An 18,261-nucleotide genomic window follows, 5' to 3' on the forward strand; every position below is an offset into this window, starting at 1 on the left:
TTATTTTCTCCTACTCTCAGTTCCTCATAACTTTTATTTTGCTTTTTATTTCTAAGAATTCTATATACCTCATATAAGTAGAATCATATATTATCTGTCCTTTTTTTGTCTGGCTTATTTCACTTAGCATCATGTCTTCAAGGTTCACCCATATTGTAGCATGTATCACAATTTCATTCCTTTTCATGGCTGAATAATATTCCATTGCATGTACATATCACATTCTGTTTATTCATCTGTTGATGTACTTATTGGCCATTTGTATATTTTCTTTGGAGAAATGTCTATTCAAGTCCTTTGCCCATTGTTTAAATTGGGTTGGTTGTGGTGCTGTACGTAAGTATACAAATATATATTTGTTTGCTTTTTTAAACAGATGCAAACACCTAAACATAGAAACCAGAAAAAGCAAAGCAGAATCTTTCATATTACAAAGGAGCCATCCAGTATACTCTTAAATACAACACTCTTCTCATACTGCGAAACGTATTTAGACTCTATGACTTCAATCTTAATAGATGATAGGGGAAGATGACAAAGACCAAAGATTAAACTACTGGAAATAAGTATATTTATGTACATGATATAGAATAAAATATTCAATGTTAAATAATATAATAATATCCATCAGGAGATATGGCTGATCATACCATAAAAAAAAAATTCCAGAGAAACTATGGGGATGGAAGGAGAGATGGCCAAATAGAAGCCTCCACAGATCATCCTGCTTGCAGGAACACCAAGTTTTAACAACTACACGCACACACACAAAAGCACTGTCATATGAACCAAAAATCAGGTGAGCTATTAAAGTACCTGGTTTTAACTTCGTATTGCTGAAAAAGGCACTGACAAGGGCAAGAAAGACAGTCTTGAATTGCCAAGGCAACCTGTCCCCCATCCCCTGGCAGTGACCAAGTCCACAGATCGTTTCTCCTATGTGGAAAAAGAATCTGTGCACTTGCAGGGAGGAGAGCACAGCTACTTGGGGACTCGGCATTCAATTCAGTGCCACCCTATCATAGCAGAGCAAAGCTGTGTTGGGCTCAGTGAGCATGTGGACCAGCCTTAGTTACAGGGAAATCGCCTGTCCCAGTGGTTAGAACTTGAATTCTGGCAAGCCTCACTACTGCAGGCTAAAGTGCTCCCAGGTCCTCAGTAAATTTGAAAGGCAATCCAGGACACAAGGACTGCAACTCCTAGGCAAGTCCTAGTGCTGGGCTGGTTTTAGAGTCAGTGGATTGGGGTAGCATGTAGCCTAGGGAGACACAAGCTGGGGTGGCTAAGGGAATGCTTGTGCCACCCCTCTCACAACCCCAGGCAGTGCCTCATGGAAGTGACTCCTTCCTTCTGCTTGAGGAGAAGAGAGCAAAGAGTAAAAAGGATGGTTTTGCATCTTGGATAACAACTCAGCTACAAAAGGATCAGGCACGACGCAGAGTTAGTTGTGAGGCCCCCATTCCAGGCCTTAGCTCCCAGATGACATTTCTAGACACACCTTGGGACAGAAGGAAACCTGCTCAATGGAAGAGCAGAACTCAGTCCTAGCAGGATTCATCATCTGCTGACAAAAGAGCTCTTGGGCCCTGAATAATGAGCAGTGATACCCAGGTGGTACGCAGTGGGCCTTGGGTGAGACTGAGGTGTGCTGGCTTCAGGTGAGCCCAGCATATATTTGCAGCTGTGGGGGCTATGGGGAGAGACTCCTTGTGCTTGAAAAAAACAGAGGGAAAAGTAAAGGGGACTTTGTCTTGCACCTTAGGTACCAGCTCAGCCATAGCGGGATACAGCACTACGTGGGCCCTTGGGTTCCCTGATTCCAGGCCAAGGCTCTTGACATCCTTTCTGGACCTGCCCTGGGCCGGGGGGGGGGGCACACTGCCCTGAAGGGTGGGTTCCAAGCCTGGCAGCATTCACCACAAGCTGACGGAAGAGCCCTTGGGCTTTAAGTGAACACTGGTGGTGGCCAGCAGAAACTCCACAGACCAATGGTGGTGGTGGCTACCGGAAGAGGCTCCTCTGCCTACAGAAAGGAGAGGGAAGAGCAGGAAAGACTTCATCTCGGGTTTTGAAGGCCAACTTTCCTGCAGTACAATATAACATGAGGTAGGTTTTTAAGGTTTCTGACTCCAATCCTTGGCTCCCAGACAACATCTCTGGACCTGCCCAGGGCCTGAGGGAACTCATCACCCTGAAGGGAACGACACACGCCTAACTGGCTTCCCCACCTGCTAATGGTGGAGCCCTCGGGCCTTAACTGAACATTGGAAGTAGCCAGGTAGTGGTTACAGTGGGTCCTGGGCAAGACCCAGTACTGTGCTGGCTTCAAGTCTAACCCAGTGCAGTCCCAGTAGTGGTGGCCACAGGGGTACTTGTGTCACCCCATTCCCAGCTCCAGATAGTTCAGCACAGAGAGACTCCATCTGTTTGGGAAAAAATAAAGGAAGAGAAAAAGACTCTCTCTCTCTCTCTCTGATAATCCAGATAATTCTTCAGGATCTTATCTAAAACCACCAAAGCAGTACCTCTGTGAGTCTGCAAAAACCACAGCATTATTGGGCTTTGGTACCAAGTCCCTTTGAATACCTGGAAAGTTCCAATAAATATGACAACAAACAAGCCCAGAGTGTAAAGACTACAATAGATACCTAACTCTTCACTGCCCAGATACCAGCAAACATCCACAAGCATCAAGACCATCCAGGAAAACATGACCTCACCAAATGAACTAAGGCACCAGGAAACAATCCTGGAGAAACAGACGTATGTGACCTTTCAGACAGAAAATTCAAAATTGCATTGTTGAGGAAACTCAAAGAAATTCAAATTAACAGGGAAGGGATTCAAAATTCTACCAGATGAATTTAACAAATAGATTGAAATAATTAAAAAGCATCAAGCAGAAATTCTGGAGTTGAAAAATGCAATTGCTATATTGAAGAATGCATCAGAACTCTTAATATCAGAATGGATCAAGTAGAAGAAAAAAATTAACGGCCGGGCGCAGTGGCTCAAGCCTGTAATCCCAGCACTTTGGGAGGCCGAGATGGGCGGATCACGAGGTCAGGAGATCGAGACCATCCTGGCTAACCCGGTGAAACCCCGTCTCTACTAAAAAAAATACAAAAAACTAGCCAGGCGAGGTGGCGGGCGCCTGTAGTCCCACCTACTCGGGAGGCTGAGGCAGGAGAATGGCGTAAACCCGGGAGGCAGAGCTTGCAGTGAGCTGAGATCCGGCCACTGCACTCCAGCCTGGGTGACAGAGCGAGACTCCAACTCAAAAAAAAAAAAATTAGTGGGCTTGAAGACAAGCTATTTGAAAATACACAGAGGGGATAAAAGAAAAAAGGGTAAAAAACAATGAAGCATGCCTACAAGATCTAGAAAGCCTCAAAAGGGTAAATCTAAGAGTTATTGGTCTCAGAGGAGGCAGAGAAAGAAATGGGAATATAAAGTGTATTCAAAGGGATAACAACAAAGAACGTCCCAACCTAAAGAACTATGGTATGTGAACTACTCTTAAGTAGAAGGATTAAATGATGAACCAATCAAAAATGGTAACTACAACTTTTCAAGACATAGTACAATAAGACATCAAGAGATTCAACAAAAAGTTAAAAAGAGGGGAGTATGAAGTGAAAGTGTAGAGTTTTTATTAGTTTTCTTTTTGCACATCTGTTTGCTCAAGCAGTCAGTGCTAGTGTGCCCATTGTCAAGCATGCCCATTGTCACTACTATTATTCAACATAGTACTATAAGTCCTAGCTAGAGCAATCAGACAACAGAAAAAAAAATAAAGAGCATTCAAACTGGAAAAGAAAAAGTCAAATTATCCTTGTTTGCAGATGATATTATCTTATATTTGGAAAAACGTAAAGACTCCACCAAAAAACTATTGGAACTGACAAAGAATTCTGTCAAGTTGCAAGATACGAAATCAAAATACAAAAAACAGTAGCGTTCACGTATGCCAACAGTGAACAATGTGAAAAAGAAATCAAGAAAGCAATCCTATTTATAATAGCTACAAATAATATAAAATTTGTAGGAAACAATTTAACCTAAGAAGTAAAAGATCTCTAAAAGGCAAACTATAAAACACTGATGAAAGAAATTGAAGAGGACACACAAAAAATGGAAAGATATTCCCTGTTCATGGATTGGAAGAATATTGTTAAAATGTCCACACAATCCAAAGCAATCTACAAATTCAATACAATCCCTACCAAAATGCCAATGCCATTATTGACAGAAATAGAAAAAAATCCTAAAAGTTATATAGAATAACAAAAGACCCAGAATAACCAAATGTATTCTGTGAGAAAAGAACAAAACTGGAGGAATCACATTAACTGACTTCAAATTATACTACAGAGCTACAGTAACCAAAACAGTATGGTATTGGCATAAAAACAGACATGTAGATCACTGGAACGGAGTAAGAAACCAGAAACAAATCCACACATCTACAGTGGATTTGTTTTTGAAAATGGTGCCAATGACATATACTGGGAAAAAGACAGTCTCTTCAATAAATGGTGCTGGGAAAACTGGATATCCATATGCAGAAGAATGAAACTAGACCCATATCTCTTGCCCTACCAAGTTAAAAAGCTTCTTCACAGCAAAGGAAACGACCAACAAAGCAAAAAGACAACCCACAGAATGGGAGAAAATATTTGTAAACTACCCATCTGACAAGGGAGTAATAACCAGAATATATAAGGAGCTCAAACAACTCTATAGGAAAAAATCTAATAATCTGATTTAAAAATAGACAAAATTTCTGAATAGACATTTCTCAGAGGAAGACATACAAATGGCAAGCAGGTATATGAAAAGGTGCTCAACATCAGGAATCACTAGAGAAGTGCAAATCAAAACTACAATGAGATACTATCTCACCCCAGTTAAAATGGCTTTTATCCAAAAGACAGGCAATAACAAATGCTGGCAAGGTTAAGAAGAAAAGGGAACTCTCATACACTGTTGGTGGGAATGTAAATTAGTATAATCACTATGGAGAACCGTTTGGAGGTTCCTCAAAAAACTAAAATTAGAGCTAGGCTATAATCCAGCAAGCCCACTGCTGGTTATATATCAGTATGTCCAAGAGATAACTGCACTCCCATGTTTATGGCAGCATTATTCACAGTAGTCAAGATTTGGAAGCAAACTAAGTGGCCATCAACAGACGAATGTATAAAGAAAACGTAGTACACGTAAACAATGCTGTACTATTCAGCCATTAAAAAAGGAGGAGATCCTGTCATTTGCAATAACATGGATGGGAGTGAAGGTCATTATGCTAAGTGAAATAAGCCAGCTAAAGAAAGACAAACTTCACATATTCTCACTTATTAGTGGGAGCTAAAAATTAAAACAAGCGAACTCATGGAGACAGAGGGTAGAAGGATGGTTACCAGAGGCTGGGGAAGGGAGTGGGGTCTGGGGCAGGTGAGGGCAGAGAGTGGCAAATGTTAACAGGTACAGAAAGTAGTTAGAAAGAATGAGTAAGACCTAATATTTGATAGCACAACAGGGTGAATGATAATTTACTAAATAATAATAATTTAGCATTTTAAAGTAACTAAAAGAGTATAACTGGATTGTTTGTAACACAAAGGATAAATGTTTGAGGAGCTAGATACCCCATTTACCATGATGTGATTATTACACAATGCATTCCTGTATCTAAGTATCTCATGTACTCCATAAATATACAGATCTACTATGTGCTCACAAAAGTTTTTAAAAAAATTTTTAAAGAATTTTCCAGAATTTCATTGGTTGACTGAATTTATTATGACTTATTTATATCAGACTACTTTCAAAAGAATTTGAGACCTTTGTAAAGTACACATGATTTTGAAAATAATCCTATAAAATATGTCTTGTATTGTCATTCCATAGTTCCTTAAGATAAGGAACTTATCCATAAGATCCGTAAGATTCGTAGTACCTGGATCTTATTAAGAAAATAATTCGTATATCTAATAAGTACCTCAATTTCACTATGTCCCAAACTGAGCTGATTCTGTCTGGCCTCACACCCAATTTTCTCCTCTTGTACTCTTTCCAATCTCGGCGATCCACTCTTCCAGTGCTGGAGCCAATAACTTTAGAGTTATCCTTCACTCTTCTTTTTCTCTCTTCCCATATCTATTCCAACAGTAAATCCTCAGTACTCTACTTTTAAAATATATCCAGGTTATCCTACCTCCATTCCTACCACCCTGTTCTGAAATACTGTCAGCTCTTGCCTGGTCCCCTTTCCATGTTTGCTGCTCCCCCACCAGTTTATTTTTGCCAGAGATACTGTTAAACATAATTTGGAACTTGGACTTCTTTTGTGGGTCTCCTCACACCCAGAGGGAAATTCTGTACATGATCTGCCCTTTCTCCCTCTCCAATCTCATTTCCCACAACTACCCCACTCCCTGCTCCTGGACCTCACTGCGTGACCACTACTCCCTGGATACCCAGGCACACTCTTTTTTCAACACCTTTGCATGAGATGTTTCCCGTGCCTGGAACTTGCTTTCCTTAAATATGCAGATGGTTTGTTCCCACACTTTTTTAGGTCTTTGCTCAAAAGTTATTTTATCAAGAAAGCCAAGTTATCATCACATATAAAATAACAATCCTAACTCACCCCAACCACCATACTTTATCTCTTTATATTTTTCTCCATAGCATTTTCTCTGTAACATACATACACATACCACATACATGGAAACAGTCCATATCCCCCGAATTAGAAAGGTAACTGACAGCTAGCTGCATTTATATATAACACTGAACGAATGAATGAATGAATGAGAATTATTAAGTTCTATAACAGACCGTGTGTTCTGTACACCCAAGCCTCCACGCAAGACAACCAGACTTCAACTTTTGCTAGACTTGTTAGAAGTGAGGATTTCATGAAATGTGGGTGATTTTGGAGGAATGTTTAATCACAACTTCTGTGATTACTTGGCTTAGACAATCTATTCTTACCTGGAAAACTTTAAAAAAAAAAAAAATACTGCCACAGCTACACTTTTAAGTGGATGGCTTCATTCCAACAAACGTATCAGCCTTGTCTTTGGAGTAAGAGCATATTTGATTACAGTGACCACCTCCTCAACAGCTGTTAAATATTGTGCAATAAAAGTCTGACAATTAGATAATAATCCATCTTTAAACAGATCTAAATCAAAATAATACTGAGGTTTGTTCTTTTGATAAAATCAAATTGCAACGACAAGAAAAACCAAGGGTAATGCTTGATAATATAGAGGCAGCCCATTACTCTAGAGACAAGGATGCAAACAGGACTCCAGAGGGCCTGGAAATAGCATTTTAAGGCCACTGGGAACCTAAACTGCATTTTCTTTCCTGTTCTCAACATCAAAATGCAAAATGGTAGAGTTGTTAAGAACACACACTCTGGGGCCACACTGCCTGGTTTTGAATCCTCACTCTGCCTCTTACAGCTCACTAACTTATTTAACTTTGGTTTCCTCATCTGTGAAATGGGGATAACAACAGCACTCAACTCTTAGGGTGATTGTGAGGTCTAAGCGTCTTAATGTAAATCTATAGAATGGTGCCTATCACAATAGCTATAGTGTTATTTCAGGATTTTCTTCTATCAGTGCTATCAGTACTATTGTTGTATTGCTCTTGTTATAAATAATTGCAAAAAATAAATTCAATCTCAAAGGTAAACAAATAAACATAAATTGATGAGAAACCACACGTCATCTATAATTCTCAATAATTTTTTAAAGGGTATTCCTTTGCCATACTAGCAGACACAATCCTAGAGGAAGACATATAAACATCATCAAAAATCTTTAAAATATATATAGAAATGGAACCAGAAAATATACCTGAGAACTTTAATCGGAGGTAATAGAGACTTACACAACAATTTAAATACATTGATGTTTATCAGGGTTTTTTTTTTTTTGGTTTTTTTTTTTTTGAGACAGAGTCTTGCTCCATTGTATATATGTACTATGTTTTCTTTATACATTCTTTATACATGTTGATGGCCACTTAGTTACTTCCAAATCTCGACTACTGTGAATAATGCTGCCATAGGCATGGGAGTGCAGGTATCTCTTGGACATACTGATTTCCTTTTAGGTAATGTGATTCCTCCAGTTTTGTTCTTTTCTCACATAATACATTTGGCTATTCTGGGTCTTTTGTTATTCTATATAACTTTTAGGGTTTTTTTCTATTTCTGTCAAGAATAGCATTGGCATTTTGATAGGGGTTGTACTGAATTTGTAGACTGCTTTGGGTAGTATGGACATTTTAACAATATTTATTCTTCCAATCCATGAACAGGGAATATCTTTCCATTTTTGTGTGTCCTCTTCAATTTCTTTCATCAGTGTTTTATAGTTTGCCTTTTAGAGATCTTTTACTTCTTAGGTTAAATTGTTTCCTAGGTATTTTATATTATTTGTAGCATTATAAATAGGATTGCTGTCTTGATTTCTTCACATTGTTCACTGTTGGCACACATGAACGCTACTGTTTTTTGTATTTTGATTTCGTATCTTGCAACTTGACAGAATTCTTTGTCAGTTCCAATAGTTTTCTGGTGGAGTCTTTAGGTTTTTCCAAATATAAGATCCTATCATCTGCAAATAAGGATAATTTGACTTTTTCCTTTCCAGTTTGGATGCTCTCGGTGTAAGGAGACTCACGAAAGAAGTCCAAGCTCCAAATTATATTTAACAGTATCTCTGGCAAAAATAAACTGGTGGGGGAGCGGCAAAAATGGAAAGGGGACCAGGCAAGAGTTGACAGTATTTCAGAACAGGGTGGTAGGAATGGAGGTAGGATAACCTGGATATATTTTGAAAGTAGAGTGCTGAGGATTTACTATTAGAATAGATACGGGAGGAGAGAAAAAGAGGAGTGAAGGATAACTCCAAAGTTACTGGCTCCAGCACTGGAAGGGTGGATCACCGAGACTGGAAAGAGTACAAGAGGAGAAAATTGGGTGTGAGGCGAGAGGGAATCAGGTCAGTTTGGGACATAGTGAAACTGAGGTACCTATTAGATAAATTATTTTCTTAATAAGATCCAGGTACTATGAATCTTATGGATATTATGGATCTTATCCGTATTATCAGTGCTACTGTTGTATTGCTCTTGTTATAAATAATTGCAAAAAATAAATTCAATCTCAACAGTAAATAAATAAACATAAATTGATGAGAAACCATACTTCATCTATAATTCTCAAGAATGTTTTAAAGGGTATTCCTCTGCCATACTAGCAGACACTATCCTAGAGGAAAACATACAAACAGCATCAAAAATCCTTAAAATATATATAGAAATGGAACCAGAAAATATACCTGAGAAATTTAATCTGAGGTAATAGAGATTTACACAACAATTCAAATACACTGATGTTTATCAGGTTTTTAGTTTTGTTTTGTTTTTTTCTGAGACAGAGTCTTGCTCTCTGGCCCAGGCTGCAGTGTAGCAGCGTGATTTCGGCTCAGTGCTACCTCTGCCTCCCAGGTTAAAGTGATTCTCCTGCCTCAGCCTCTCGAGTAGCTAGGATTACAGGCACCTGCCACTATGACTGGCTAATTTTTGTATTTTATATTAGTAGAGACAGGTTTGTATATTAGTAGAGACAGGGTTTCGCCATGTTGGCCAGGCTGGCCTTGAACTTCTGACCTCAAATGATCCTCTCGCCTTGGCCTCCCAAAATGTTGGGATTACAGGCGTGAGTCACGGCGTCCGGCCTATCAGTTATTTATTATAGTGACAATATAGAGATAAATTAAGTATCAAATACTAGGGGATTAACTGTCAAGAACTAGGAAGTGTTTGAAATTTTAGCCTGCTTACAACCTAACAAATAGCCTCCCAGTGTTTCATTGCTGGCAGAAGACACAAGACTTCTGGGTCAGAGACAAAGGACATTAGTATTCTGTGCACCAGGAGGGATAAGCTTTATCTTCATATTACGTCTCCATGTTCCTCCTCCCTAGTCTAAGGGGCAATATGGAGCAGTCCATATGGATGCTGCACACAGCAGGGCTCTGCATCCTAGATAAGGAACCTTAGAGACTCAAAGAGTTAAGAAATGCCCATCACATAAACAGGATGCAAGTAATCCTTTGTCCCTGAGGATAACATTATCTTTATTACCCTGGACAGCAAATAAACCTGCCCTCCGCTACTAAGGGAGAAGCTATTCCTCTCTTTCAAGGCTGTTCACTCTAAAGTCATCCTTGAAAAAGATAGTTCAGAACAAAAGTGCAAAACTGCAAAAGGCCATGGAGAATTGCCTCCAGACACTAAATAACGTATGGTCATCATTACAATGTGGACTATGTGGTTACAAAAAAAATTACTTTTCAGAAGGTTTAATAACATGAGAAAAATATTTTGACATACTAAAAACCAAGCTCTCATTCCCCAAAACTATGCACACACACACCCCCCACAGAGAAAATGGACATGATTCTCTTTTAAGTTGCACTGCTTTATATATATAAAGAAAAACGCCAATATATACACAGCAATTTTTTCCAGATTTTGAAATTATGCAGAATTGCTATTTTCTTTCTGCTCCTTTGAACTAAATTTCCTGTAATGTATGACTTTTATAATCAGAAAAAGGCTTTCTAGAAAATATACATAGATATGACACCAAAAGCACAAGTGACAAAAGAAAAAATAAGTTGGACTTGATCAAACTTAAAAACTTTTTGTGCTTCAAGGAACATAAAAACAGTGAAAAGAAAACCCACAGAATGGGAGGAAACATTTACAAGTCATATAACTAAGGATTTGTATCCAGATTATATAATTTTGCAACCCAATAATTTAAGACAAAAAACTCAATTAAGAAAGAAACAAAGGAATTGAATAAGCAGTTCTCCAAAAAAGACAGGAAAATGGTTGATAAGCACATGAAAACATGCTCAATATCATTAGTCATTAGAAAAACACAAATCAAAACCAGGACGAGATACCACTTCACACCCACCTGAATGGCTAAATAAAAAACAATGACCAGAGCTGGTGATGACATGGAAAAACTGGAACCCTTACACATCATTCTCAGGGTTCTAAAATGGTGCAGCCACTTCAGAAAATAATTTGGCAGTGCCTTAAAATGATAAGCACAAAGTTGCTATACGATTCAGCAATTCTGTTCTTAGAGAAATGAAATTCTATCCAAGAGAAATACAAACATATGTCCACACAAAACTTATCACCGAAGTTCACAGCAGCATTATTCATAATTGCCAAAAAACAGTTACACGAATCTCCCTCAACTGATAAATGTATAAACAAAATGCAGTATTGGCCACAGAACAGATCAAACGAAATGAAGTACTGGTACATGCTACAATTTAGACAAACCTTAAAAACATTAAGTGAAAATAAGAGGTCACAAAAGGCCACATATTATATGATTAAATTTAAAATGTCCAGAAAAACAAGCATATATAGAGACAGAATGTATATTTAGTGGTTACCTTGGGTGGGGAGAGGGAGAAATGGAGACTGATTGCTAATAGGGATAGGGTTTCTTTCTGGAGTAATGAAAATGTTCTGAAATTAGATAATGATGACAGTGATACAACTCTGTGAATATACAAAAAAATCACAGAATTGCATACTTTAGAAAGGTAAATTTTATGCTACATAAATTATATTATACTTCAATAAAACTATTGAAATACATACACTATACATATACACTAAATCACCCATTATTAAAATGGGGAAAATATAGATAATTCAAAAAGTAACAAAAGGGTCAGTAAACATATTTTTGGAAAAGCTTCAACCTCACTAGTAAAAAAAAAAAAAAATACACTAAAAGAATGAAGTGCTATTCTCCCCTTTAAATTAGCGAAAAACAACCTTAAATAATAAAGCAATGGTATAGTAAGAAAGACAGTCTATATTCTATTACTGAAAGTGTTAAATGACATAACATTTTTGGAAAGTCATTTGGTAATATATAACTACTATAAAACCATTCATCTTATTTGACACAGTAATTCCATCTAGGGTTCTATTCTAGGGAAGAAATCACATGCTGATAACAATCAGATGTTCATCATGACAGTCTTATAGTAGCCTTAAAATGGGGAAACGGTAAATATGATGAAATTTCCATAGGATTAAAAAAAGAGCCCCACATAATCTTCTAAAAGTAAGTTTTGAACACTGCAATATGGTACGTTTAAAGAAGCAAACCGCAAAATTGAATGGGTGGTCCTAAATTTCTAAGCAAACAATGTTTAGTGTATGCAAAGAAAAAAACACCAGAAGAAAATGTACCCAAATATTAACAGCGGTTAATTTCCACATGCAGTCCATATTACCTTTATAACCAGAAAATTATTATTTGCTAAAGGAAGAGAAAAGAAGAGCTAGCCCTTGGAGCTGATGGCATACTGACAGTGAATGATCAAGAAAAAGCAAGCCTCATGGATCTACTGATGTCCCTCCATCACAGACAGAACTTGAAAATGAGACCACTATTTTCCCATGGTGAATACAGCATTGTATAATTGTAAGTCAGTGAGTTCAACATTAATTCTGGCAGGGTTCTAAAATGAGTTATTTACTGGAACTTTGTACGAACCTAAAAACTGGAAACCATCCATCAGCAAGAATATCATGGATTCGCTGTCATCATTTCAGAAGACTTCCTTTCTTTCTTGGATGAGCTCTTTGGCGACATGATGAAGGACAAACTTATCAACTGCTAGATGACATCAAACTGAGAGAACTAGTGAATCTGCTATCAGGATCAAGACTCTGAGAGAAGGGGGCAAGTGGCTTAAGAAGTCACTTCTGCTCTTGGATGAGATAATGAATGAGGTAATAGAAAGCAAGTTGATTAAATAGTGGACGGTACCAAACTGACAGGAACAGCAGACGTGTATCAGCAACCAAAAAAGACTGAGATAAGCAAAAGTCTAAATTCAGTGAGATAATATTCAACACAGATAAGTATAAGATATTATCATCAAGTCTAACTACTAAGGGGTAATTCGATGGACATCATCAGTTTAAGTACTAATGGGCTAACTACTAATGGATTTCTTTTGGGGGTGATGACAGTGTTCTAGAAGTAGACGGTGGTGATGGTTGCATAATATGTAAATATACTAAAACCACTGAATTGTGCACTTTAATAAAAATTGTGAATTTTGCATTTCAATTTTATCTCATTAAAATATATATAATTGCAAAATATGTTTCATATATATCTCACATGTCAGATACACTGACATCCACAAATATTTAACACTAACACTATAAGATTCACTATACTGTCAAGTAAAATTGTATACAACTGTACAATGCACAAGAGGCCTGGATCAACAAAGCAAATTCTTAAAAATAAAGTAATGAGGCTGGGCACTAGTGGCTCACACCTGTAATGCCAACACTTTGGGAGGCTGAGGCAAGTGGATCACCTGAGGTCAGGAGTTCAAGACCAGTCTGACCAACATAGTGAAATCCCCGTCTCTACTAACAATATAAAAATTACCTGGGTGGGCCCGGCGCGGTGGCTCACGCCTGTAATCCCAGCACTTTGGGAGGCCGAGGTGGGCGGATCACAAGGTCAGGAGATCGAGACCACGGTGAAACTCCATCTCTACTAAAAATACAAAAAATGAGCCGGGCGCGGTGGCGGGCACCTGTAGTCCCAGCTACTCGGGAGGCCGAGGCAGGAGAATGGCGTGAACCCGGGAGGCGGAGCTTGCAGTGAGCCCAGATCACGTCACTGCACTCCAGCCTGGGCGACAGAGCAAGACTCCGTCTCAAAAAAAAAAAAAAATTAGCTGGGTGTAGTGGCACGTGCCTGTAGTCCCAGCTACTCGGGAGGATGAGGCAGGAGAATCACTTGAACCCAGGAGGTGGAGGTTTCAGTGAGCCAAAATCACACTACTGCACTCCAGCCTGGGCAACACAGCAAGACTCCGTCTCAAAAACAAACAAACAAAAAGTAATGAATTAATTATGCATTCTTCACTAATTCAATTAATTTATTTACTGCATGCTTAGTTGGTCCCAAGCACTGTGTTAGGTGCTATAGCTACAAAGGGCGAACAAGATATAATCCCTACCATCGTAGGACTTCCATCAAGCAGGGGAGGTTGACATTAAATGAACATAACTCAAATAAATGTAACAATTGTAATGAGGATCCTAAGGGGAAAACACAAGGTCTTATGATAAAACACAACAGGCAGATCTGACTTAGATGGGGAGCTGGACAATAGCCTGAGAAATCACAATTTGAAACTAGAAAGATGATGTATTTAGCCAGGTGAAGAGTGAGAACTAATGTCCCCCCAGATGGAACAGCAGTGCAAAAGTCCTGAGGCAGGAAAGAATCGGTCCCACTGGAGAACTCTGTGAAGACAAGCTGTGGTCAGAGGGTTGTGGATGAGAAGACTCACAAAACGAGGCTGGAGAAGTAGGAAGGACTCAGTCTACACAGGGCATTACAAGCCATTCTGGGGATTCTGACCTTACATCCTGGGTAAAAAGGGAAGCCACTCAAGAATTTTAGAAGGGAAGTAGCATGATCAATTTGAGACATAAAAGCATCATCCAGGCCCCTCTGTGAGAAAGGGATTAGAGAAGGGCAAAAAAAATAAATCAGGAGATCAGTCAGTGTCAGACTAGCGGGTAGGCGTAGAAAGGAAGAGAAGACACTTGCAAGGTCTGTTTTGGAGGTTATCACATATTCTATTTCATAATTCAAATTTACACATGTGGGAAAAACATCTTCCAGAAAGACCAAAGCATATAAAGTAGAGATCATTTACCAGGTCCTGGAAACTTTTGCCTCAACCTAGTACCAAACTAAATCCTACAAACACTTCAAGCTACTTCCAGGAGCCCTGAAGTCTTTTCATTTAATTAAGCAGTACTTGAACCCAAATTATGCCCAAGCTTCCAGCAAGTTTTCAGAGCGGTAAATAAAGCCAGATAGTGAAGTAGAAACCTAGAAGTCCACTGGGATGAGCACAGGTAATACTTGGTGTCCCCCGTTTAACCCAACTGCAAACCAGCTTGTCCTTGGAACTTTTTTTTCCCTCTAAAGGAACCATTCTGGAAGAGAGGCACTCTGCTTAGCATATGCTCTGTTAAAGGCTTCAGTTAAACACACATGCACCCCCAGAAAGAAATATGTGCAAAGCATTCCAGATTATGCACGTGCATCTGTCTCCTTAAACTGCACTCCAGAGACTCAAGCAGATCACAGAGGCTGTCATGGATATTACACAGTCTACAGCGAGTGAATGACTTCCATTGTAACAGAAAAGCAACTGTACATTATACACGCATACAATTCTTTTCCTCTTAAAACTCTACCTACCCACATGGTAAATATTGCTTTAAATCCACAATGGGCCAGATAATCAAACTTTGTATATACTCCTGGCAAACCCAAGACATGAAACCATGAAATCGAAGGAAATTTACGTATAGTTTCACCAGGTACGATGTAAGCAAATAATAAAGATGGATATGACCGGTAACAACTATGTATTTAACTCCGCATGCTCTGGAAGTAATCTTGTTCTCTTTTTCTTTTAGACTGTGAAAATTAATATTGCCCTTAAAAATATAAAACAAAAGAAGGATGCTATTTAACCTCAAGGAATCATTTATCTTTGACCGCTGTTATTCTTTTCAGCTTCTTTAGGGTTGTCATTATTTATTACAATATATATTTATACAACTACATGACCACTGTTGAAAATGCTCCTAGTCCTTCTTAAGTCCTTCCAGGTTAAGAGGGCTCTTCCAAGAAGACTTCCCTTGACCTTGAGAGCAAAGCTGATCCTCTATCCAGTCTCCCTCTCTACCCACCACACCTGGCACATGTCTCTATCATACACTGACATATTTACAACTGCCTCCCCTTCCAGACTGTGAGTTCCTGGATGCTCCCAGCACTTAACACAGAGCCTAGCACATGAAAGGTTCTAAATGCTTGTGGAATAAAATAAATGAATAAATGAATCTGATCCATCCAACCTCTGTAATTTCTTATTTTTTTCACCGGCATTATCCCAAATGTGAATGACCCACTCAATTCAATAACACTTCTGACAATTTTCCATTTTCCCCCAATTTCTTCCCACTTTCAGATAAATAACGGTTTCTGACTTCGAGTACTGCACTGCTTAGAGGGTATCTATAAATGCCAATTTTAAGAGTAAGAACATTGCTTGAGACTCAGGTTTACATGTGACTTTGTACCAGGTGTCTTTGTATACAGAACAGAAATGGCCTTGACTCCCCCAAATTCATATTCTATAACAAAGTGGCATCCACTGCCATATCACCCTATCATTCTTGCTATCGACATCCACATCAGATATCACTTTTACAAAGGGCCCCCTTTATTATGGAAGGAGGAAGAATGCCCTTGGCAAGGGCAGAGTCCATGAGTTAAATTCATCCGTCTGGAATAAATTATTTAGTATCACTTAAACTCTGAAAGCTTTGAGTTACCTATCCTGTGGTTTACAGCACTGTCTTCTAAGTTTCCAATTTCCTGATTGTGAAGCGACAATTTAATTCCCTAGTGCAAAATCAATACAGTTTAAATTTACTGTCGGAACTGACATTCTCCAGCAAACTAAAAGATTTCTTCTTCCAATGACAAGAGATCATTTTAATCTGCTTTTACAAAAAGGTACTCAGGAACCAGTCCAAAATCTTGGAATGAATTCTTTCTGGACATAAAGCAACTGACTCTACCCCTCTTAAATGTGTGGGATCCCTGGAGCCACCTGAGCTATGGCCACTCTGACCTAGCTTTGACCTGTCAGGGGCCTACATTTTGAATGGAAGTTCATCCTGCAAAAACGCAAGGAGCTGTGGTGGTAGTAACAACAGACAGCCAATAGGGTTTGTAAATATATTCTTTCACTCGTTTAGGGTTATCAGGCAGTAACGTCGATCATCATTTTCGTTCTACATTAGATTATCAGTACAACTGAGTAGGAAGATTTGGTACAGCGGTCAACGTTTCCAATGTTAATTTACTGGAGTGATCAGGGACCATTTGCTTTTGTTGATTAGCAAAAGCGCGTGTTGTTTAAAACACACCAGTGCGTGACGAATCCATAAGCTGCATCCTTTTCTCTAACGAACAAAACAGACTGGAAAAGGCAAGAACACACCATCATTCAATCTACAATGAATATTGATCATCCGTTCTGTATAAGGCCCCTTGCAGCTGCTACGCTAAGGATGGGGATGGGGACTGGGAAGGCCGAATCGGGTGGGCCTGACACCCTAGATTTAAGAAGCCTCCAAGCGCAGGAGCCCATCTGCATTCAGCTCGTTTTCCTTGCACCTGTCACCGAACGGCTTATTTCCCTTTCAACTACTCTGAGCGGCCAACAGCTAAAAGAGAAAGCCTCGTGCCAGGAGAAAGAAGCGATGATCTACACCCAGTTATTAGCAGACAACTGAGGTTCCCTCCCGTCCACCCCTGTGTCCACTGTGCACCCCCAAAACCAAGAGGGCAGGCCCAGCAGCAGCTAACGCTAGGCCTGGGAGGTAGCAAGAGAACAACCGGGCTCGCAGAGACCCCGGGATGCTCAGGCACTGCCTGCTCCTCCCTAGCCCGCGGTCCAGGCTCCGCCGGCACCCCGCAGAGCAGTCGGCCTCCCGCGCGCTCAGCATCCCTCCTCCTCCACCGTCTCCTCCCGTGCCTCCTCCGCCCGGGCTGGTGCCACCAACCTTGGGCGTGCGGATGTGCTCCATGGCGGGCCCACGTCTGCAGGGTCCCCGGCGGGCGCGGCCTCACGCACCTGCGCGCGTCTGCGGCGCTACAAGAGGGGCGCGGGGAGGGGGCTTCGCGCCCGGGCGTGGGCGGGACGCGGGCTTGGCTCCGCCCCCAGGTGCCTCGCGCGCGGCGTGCGGAGCCTGGGCTCCCGCGCGGCCCTAGAGAGCGCACCTCTGCGCCTGCGCCCACCTGCGCCGCCGCCGCGACTGGCCTCTGCCTGGGGTTGCCGGGGCGAGGGCTGGTAGCTCTCTCTTAAGAGGGGCAGTCGGCGAAGCACTATACGGCTACTGTTCCCCAAGACACAAAGAGGGCCTTGTTTTGGGTGTGGCCTCCTGGAAGAGAGATGGGGAGTACACGCTGCTCCACACCGCCCTTAGGCTTCCTTCCAGGGCGTCCCAGGATAGGTAGGATTTCAGGGTGGGGCGGAAAAGGCT

At 40.2% G+C, this 18,261-nt stretch overlaps 1 protein-coding gene across 1 annotated transcript in view; it reads right to left on the bottom strand.

The window, feature by feature from the left end:
* The window catches only part of MTMR7 (myotubularin related protein 7), a 114,726-nt gene extending 96,862 nt beyond the window's left edge, over positions 1-17,864 (bottom strand). Inside the window, exon 1 of the mRNA XM_001098872.5 lies at positions 17,782-17,864. Within this exon, the coding sequence (XP_001098872.2) occupies positions 17,782-17,805 (24 nt within the window). The 5' untranslated portion in view covers positions 17,806-17,864. The remainder of the gene's footprint in view (positions 1-17,781) is intronic.
* Between the last annotated feature and the right edge of the window lie 397 nt (positions 17,865-18,261).

Source organism: Macaca mulatta, chromosome 8, assembly GCF_049350105.2.
Source record: "Macaca mulatta isolate MMU2019108-1 chromosome 8, T2T-MMU8v2.0, whole genome shotgun sequence".
Taxonomy (NCBI): domain Eukaryota; kingdom Metazoa; phylum Chordata; class Mammalia; order Primates; family Cercopithecidae; genus Macaca; species Macaca mulatta.